General features: G+C 37.7%; 1 protein-coding gene across 1 annotated transcript; it reads left to right on the top strand.

Moving 5' to 3' along the window:
* The first annotated feature begins 1,519 nt into the window (after positions 1 to 1,519).
* Positions 1,520 to 6,349, top strand: mrps21 (mitochondrial ribosomal protein S21). The gene is made up of 2 exons (XM_007230568.4): positions 1,520 to 1,652; positions 5,830 to 6,349. Exons 1-2 carry the CDS (start codon positions 1,570 to 1,572, stop codon positions 6,008 to 6,010), a joined length of 264 nt encoding a protein of 87 aa, XP_007230630.1. The 5' UTR covers positions 1,520 to 1,569; the 3' UTR covers positions 6,011 to 6,349.
* The last annotated feature ends 682 nt before the right edge of the window (positions 6,350 to 7,031 follow it).

Raw genomic sequence — 7,031 nt, 5'->3', positions numbered from 1 at the left:
GTTAAAAGTAGAGGTGGGCGATACCGGGAATTTTGGTATCGATCCGATACCAAGTAAACGCAGGGCCAGTATTGCCGATATCGATACTGATACCGATACTTTTTAATATTTAAGCTTTATAGATCCAAATGATCCAAAAACCTAGGATATAATTTCACCAAACATTGTAAGTGATAACAAAATACTTTAGTATCACAATCAACATTTTTTGTTTAGAAACAATGGAACAGTAACAAAACAAAGTTTAAATATAAAGTAAAAAAATATAAAAAAATAAAATAAAAATTCTCCCCTCACTAGACATCTTTTCTAGTTCTTTGTTTCTTTTTTTTTAATAGAATTGTCATTTGGAAAAACAATAAAAATGAGGTATTGTCTTCCTTTCAGTGCAATTCAAATGCAAGTTTTTCTTAAATAAACAGAGTGTAAAAAAATATCACTCATCACTAATCTCCTGAGGTAGAGGCGTGTCGACTCGAGGAGAGCGCTGAGTGGGCGGGGCCAGGCTGAGCCTACCTGCGTGGCGGTTTGGCTGGCTTTGCTGAGCCATATGTGACGCATGTGCAACAACAAGAGACCAGAGAGTAGACTGTGGTGAATCCTCGTGCGCAGCAGTCAGTGCGTGCGGCAGAGAAAAAAGCTTGAATATCGATATTTTTACACGAGTATTGCTCAATACCAATACCAGCGTTGGTATCGATATTATCGATATTTGGATCGATCCGCCCACCTCTAGTTAAAAGACTAGACATGTATGTCTCTTATGAGTGCATGTCAATGTCAAATTACAACTATATATCACATTGTATCCTAAGATATGCATAAATAGGAACTGTTTATCCACAGATTTATCATAAATATATTAGTATATTATTATATGTTGTATAGGAATACATGATGAATCGTGTAGTAAATTTAGACATGTTAAACAAACCAAACAAATCTGTGAAGCATTTAGGTGGCTCTAATATGGGCTGCTGGTAACTGCTGGCAGTTTCTGAGGCTGGTAACTCTGATGAACTTATCCTGTACACAGAGGTAACTACTGGTCTTCTTTTCCTGTGGTGGTCCTCATGAGGCTGAGTTTTATTATAACGTTCTGACTGACCTTCATTTCTTTCTTCATCTTTTCTTTACTTAAGTGGTTCTTGACATAATATGGATAATGAATAATCCTTATATGTCCTCTGTTTAAAGGAAAAGAAACTGAAGAATGTTGATAGAGTTTTATTATGATTTGAAACTTTTGTTTTTTTGTAGTATATACTAGGTTAATTATATTTACTTGTCTGTGCTTGGTGCCACTATTATGTCAACATGTGTACAGTGCCATTTTGTTGATTAGCTTGAGGTTCAATAATATGAAAAAAATAATGGCTGACATGGTGATATAGTGCACACGTCTGTAACAGGAGCGATTCTGAGCACAGGTTAAGCGGTTTTGGTGTTTAGTGTTTTATAGTTAACATTTTAGGGCTCTGTTCTCTCCGCTCAGTTCTCCGTGGCCGGAACGTTTCTGTGCTGATCGACGGTTCCGCCCGGACTGTTTCTCTGGGCGGTGCTGGAAACATGTCGAACCACCTTCGCTTCGTGGCTCGGACGGTGATGGTCCGGGACGGAAACGTCGATGCTGCTTATAATGCTCTGACCAGGTATTCAACCCGCTTTATTCCCTGTTCACAGTGTTCAGAGAGGAGCGGAGGAGCCGCTCTGAGAGTGATCGGAGTGAGGAGTCTGTGAGTGTGACTGGTCTGACCTCCGTCTCACTCTCGGCTCCACTACACACCCTCTCACACTCACCTGCCTGATAGTAATAATAATAATAATAATAATAACAACAACAACAACATTGTATTATAATAATTATATTTTTTTACCCAGCGGAGCTCTCTTACACTTCATCATTTCTCACTAATGTAGCCTCTGATATGTAGTAATACTATCGGATGTAAGTCGTAGGGCATCTCACAATGTGAAAATCACAATACTGTCACAAATACCAGTAAATCCCAGTTTAACATAATTTGTCATCCATAAACAACGTACAACAGCATAGCTTGCCCATGTCCATTTAACACGTGCACACTGACTGCAACGCTTTCAACTGTTCTCATACATAGTTCACTAATAGTGCAACCCACTACCTACCTTCCACTACTGGAGCAGGAGCATCCCTTACTCACTTTTAGAATCTCTTGACAAAGCACTTACTCTACTAACACCTCTAACACACTAACTACATCCAACTTCCTTCCTTGCTTCCTCTCTTTTTCTCCTCTAGCCCTATATTCCCCTTGGCCTCCTTTTGGCCATGTCTAAAATGTTTGTGCCTTGAACTTCTATATCCTCTATTGCTAATGTACATCATTTTTTGTAAGTCACTTTTGAAAAAAGCATCCATTAAGTGCAATGCAATGTAATCCAGTGTTGTAAAATAGCCATAAACTGTCATATATTAGAACAATTCTGACGCTGTTAAAATGTCTCCTGACAATTTTCCACTTCAGCTCGCTCCCCTTCGACTACCCCTCTTTTGGCCTGCAGGCTCAGAAAACACAGTGGAGCTTAGCAGGCCTAGTGTTCCAAGCTAAGCTGGTAGACTGCCTCTGAATTCCTGTTTCTGATGGTTTTGCTGTTTCAGAAATATCTGGTGATCAAAGACATTTGTGCTGGTTTTTCTGGTAGTGAGCTCCTGTATGATTTGCATCCTTGTCTGGCTTTAGCTACAATTACAAACAAAAAGCTTTTTTTTTTGTTCCTGGAGTATCTGCTGTAGCTGACTGCTCCAGATAGCCACTCCACAAACAGGATTACAACATGATTTCATTAACTCCCCCACATGCAGTAATGAAGCAGTAAGTCACATTGGTGGGCGAGTGTTAATGAGTGTATAGCTTTATAGCTTATGTTTAAATGAAAATTATAGAGAGAGACCAAGCATGGCAAACAAAAATGAGTTCATATATCGCTGTATTGATTTATCGACCCACCCCTAAGTTACTTGGTAGCAATACAGTCTTGTCCACATTGTATATACACAAAATGTGGACACAAATCCAAAAACATGAAGCTCATGTGTCAACATTGTGACTTCAAACTGCTAAACTTTTAGCAAAATTCCATATGTTCTCACTCAAATATCATTATAAATCACAGCTTTGCAAATCACTAAACACAAATTGCATCATTTAGTACAGGTCCTCTGGCCTGACCGAGATCAGAAGTCTGATGAACAGTGATCTGTTTCTTTGGATTTTGCAATAAATGTTTTTTTTACTTCTTTGTATGTAAACTGATTTTCCTAGTCATGTTTTTTATTGTACTTACATAGGTGAAAATGACAGTTTTGCAACATACTACATACAGTAAAAAAGGCTTACATTTGTGTCGCATATACATTTAGTAATAAATATAAAGAACAGAACTCCAACATATTTCCATGGACTTGTATGCATTTTATTTTGTACAGTGGCCTCATTTAGTCAAAAACATAACCAAATACTTCTGATAATAGTGCTTTGAATTGATCTTGTCAGGGTTCATTTGTTGCTCTGTGAGAGATAAGCATATAAATAACTGTGTGTTATGTTTTTTGTGAAAGGAGTCAGTTTTGCTAGAGATTTGTGGAGTTTCAACTAAGCAGTTAATAATTTTCAGTTTGTGTTTAGAGTTTTGAGAAACTGAGCCAAGTTTCTAGAAATGCGTTTAAACATTTGGGAAAACTGTAAAGTCTCCCGTGTATAAGTGTTGTAAATATTGAGCTACTTTCTTATAGCAAGTCAGTCTGTAATTTAACATGTTTCTTCATTTAAACCTATTAAAAGATAAATCTTGGTTGATTTTTAGGCTTGTAGAGAACACAATACACACAGCGGTTATTTAACGACTAGATATTGTACTAAACATTTTATAATTAGGTTACTTAGATGGACTTGTTTGAGTATCATTGATCCCTTCCCTAATAACTGTCCAGTTTACTGGGTGTACTGTAAAATTTAAAGCTACTACAGCTTCTAATGAGTACAAGCGTCACACAGGAGCATATTTGTCTCTTTCTGTTTATAAATCTGTGCTACTTTTGAATGTACATAAACAGGTTTGTAAATATGGCACAAACCCTGAATCATGTTTCTGTGATGATAACGGTTCTAAAACTGCCAGTGTGTTTCCATCTAGTGTTTGGATGAGGAACCACACTTGCATCTACATGCATTTACATTGCCTCGTGCAGGGCTTAATGTCAGCTGACCAAGCCACACCCATCCACTCTGTGACTGGATTACTTTAAATTAATTTATATATATAAGTGGTTGTGTTTTTTTTCTAGTCATCAACTTCTTATTTTTGTGGAACCTGATGGTCATTTCTGTTGCAGCCCATGCACCTCAAGTGCCTTCTCTTCTCAGCACGGTTGTATAGACTCATCATCTGTTACCTTTCTATTAGCTCAAACAAGTCTAGTTTTTCTGTATTAACCTGCTATTCCAACATTTTTATCAACAGAACCATTTTTGAGTAAACAGAACTCTGGCTTGTATCTGCATGATTTTATTTCATTTTTTTGATTTCACTTAATTAGACGAACAAAGTTTAAAGAACAGAATGCCTATGGCGTCACATCAATGTCAAAAGTCGAGGGCGCAAAAATACCATGAAAAAAAAATTAAACAGCGTGTTTAAACATTTTGCGTGTGTAAATGAACTTCTCGTGAGCACAAATGTGAGCACACATTTTAGCGAGCAAAAAAGGGAATTGTGTGCGCGCTGATGAAAATGATGCTCTTAAGCTTCATTTTTCTCCTCTTGAGTGGTTTTTTTCCCACTCTTACGCTGAGTGAATTACCTGCCGCAGCAGTTTGTGTGCCGGCTCGTGGAAGAAGGCAGTCTATCACAAACCCTGGAGATATTAGCCAAAAGCATTCGCTGAGGGAGGTGACCCTGGCCCCGCCCCCAAACTGTCAAAACCACCCCTTTCAAAACTTTAGTGCTGCAGCAGGTAAATTGCACAAATCGAGGAAAAAAAACACCCGAGAGGAGAAAAAATAAGCTCAAGCGCAACATTTTCTTTAGCGAGCACACAATTCCTTTTTTTTTTGCTCGCTAGTTTCAGCTTTTTGCTCACTAGAAGTTAATTTACACACGCAAAATGTTAAAACACACTAGTTACGTTTTTTTAACCTGGTATTTTTGTGCCCTCGACTTTTGACATTGATTTGACGCCATAAATGTCTCTGTTGCTTCAGCCAAGGTCAGTTTTTATGATCCTCCTGAGGTTTAGAATATAGTGTTAGTACCTGATAAATACCAAGAAGCTTTTTATGGTCATGGAACCATTTAGGTCAATTTCTGGTCTGTTTCGTCCAACTGTAAAGCATGGTGGTGTTAGTGTGATGAATTTGGGATGCGGTTGAAGTGAAGTCAGTGATGATATTAAAGTATAATGTTATGCAGACGTATGTGGTACATTTAAGCAATTGCAGCATCAAACCAACTGTATCAAATGAAAAAGATACAGTATCGCACAAAAAAACTTTTTGTGCAGCCTTTAATAAGGAAATAAGCTGTGAAAAGAGCATTTTTTACACTGCAACACAATGTGTGTTGGCAGCTTCTGGACTCTTAATGGTTTCGGACATCAGGTGAGAATTGACAGTAATAGAGGAATCTGACTTTTTTGCAACTATATTTGCTACAGGTAATTTAACAGACGGAAATTTAACTGAACAGAATTAAACTCTATTGATTGGTCAGACAAAAAGATGATTGTGTTCATTCAGTGGGTGACCAATTCATCTTATCCTTCTTCAACTGTCTTCTGTTTTGTTCCAGGATCTTATCTGTGGATGGAATCGTTGAAACTGTGAAGCGCAAACGCTATTATGAAAAGCCTTGCAGACGCAGACAGAGGGAGAACTATGAAAACTGCAAGAGAATCTACCATGCAGAGATGGCACGCAAGATCTCCTTCATATCCAGGGCGGACAGACAAGACCCCTGGCTCGGGTGTTAGTCAACATGGAAGATGACCCCAGATGTCTTTTTACAAAAATCCATGTACTGTTGGGGGCGGGCAAGGGAGTTATCCCCTTATGGATGAATGAAAATGACCTGACCTGTGGACTGGCATATTGAAATACAAGATTCCACTTATTCAGTATGTCTAATAGCCCTCCAGTTTACTGAAATTCCATTCTAATAAATGTAATCTGAGCAGTTAAGTTCATTTTGTGCTTACCTTGTATCTGTTTGTGTTGTTACTGTACACATTGTGTAAAACTGTCCAGATCCTGGAGTTGGTTTCAATCCACCAATAAAATATCTGTATAATCTTTTGATAGAAACTGCTGTACATCTGCTGTACCATCAGTCTGTTTTCTGATTATTGTTTGAACATGTTATATCCTGAATGTGCTAAATCACTATGTAGTGTTCAAAACTAAGCCCTGTTTGAGCTGCATACTGTGTAAGTCTCATGTTTGAATGTACTATAATTGGTTAGCATTGATTTTCACCCAGGATGACTATTTAGCTGCAAGTAGATGGCTAAATTGACGTCTTGCGGTCTACACTGTTTTAAGTAGTGTAGTGACGAAGGTTATTGCAGCTTAGTTGTGAAGGCTAGAGTATCAACAGTTCAGTACTGAGTATGTGCCTGGATTAGACGTTAGCATTTTCACCCAATGAAATAAAAGGCTGGATTACTAAACTCATAGTCAATTGCTAAACCTATAGTCAGACATGATGGGTTGCCTTTTATTTAAAAAAAACATTAAATACTTCAAAACCTGAACTTTAAGTTTCCATATTAAGGATTGTTTATGCTCAGTATCAAAAAAGGATACTGATCTGCTAATTGTTTTGAGCATTGTGCTGTCTCATGTACATGATTTCAACATAAAATGAGTCCAGCTTAAATAATGCTCAAGACTCTTAAATGGCCATACATTATAAATACAAATAATGCACGTTTGTCACTCCTCAATGTTTCAGATCATCAAACAAATTTAAATATCAAAGTTAAAGACAGCACA

The sequence above is a fragment of the Astyanax mexicanus genome, chromosome 3, assembly GCF_023375975.1.
Source record: "Astyanax mexicanus isolate ESR-SI-001 chromosome 3, AstMex3_surface, whole genome shotgun sequence".
Classification (NCBI taxonomy): Eukaryota; Metazoa; Chordata; class Actinopteri; order Characiformes; family Acestrorhamphidae; genus Astyanax; species Astyanax mexicanus.
This window is presented reverse-complemented; position numbering and strand designations above follow the sequence as displayed.

Coding starts and splice junctions, on each gene's coding strand:
- mrps21 (XM_007230568.4), top strand. CDS start 1,570: ATGTCGAACCACCTTCGCTTCGTGGCTCGGACGGTGATGGTCCGGGAC. Junction 1,653..5,829: donor GCTTATAATGCTCTGACCAG/GTATTCAACCCG, acceptor GTTTTGTTCCAG/GATCTTATCTGTGGATGGAA.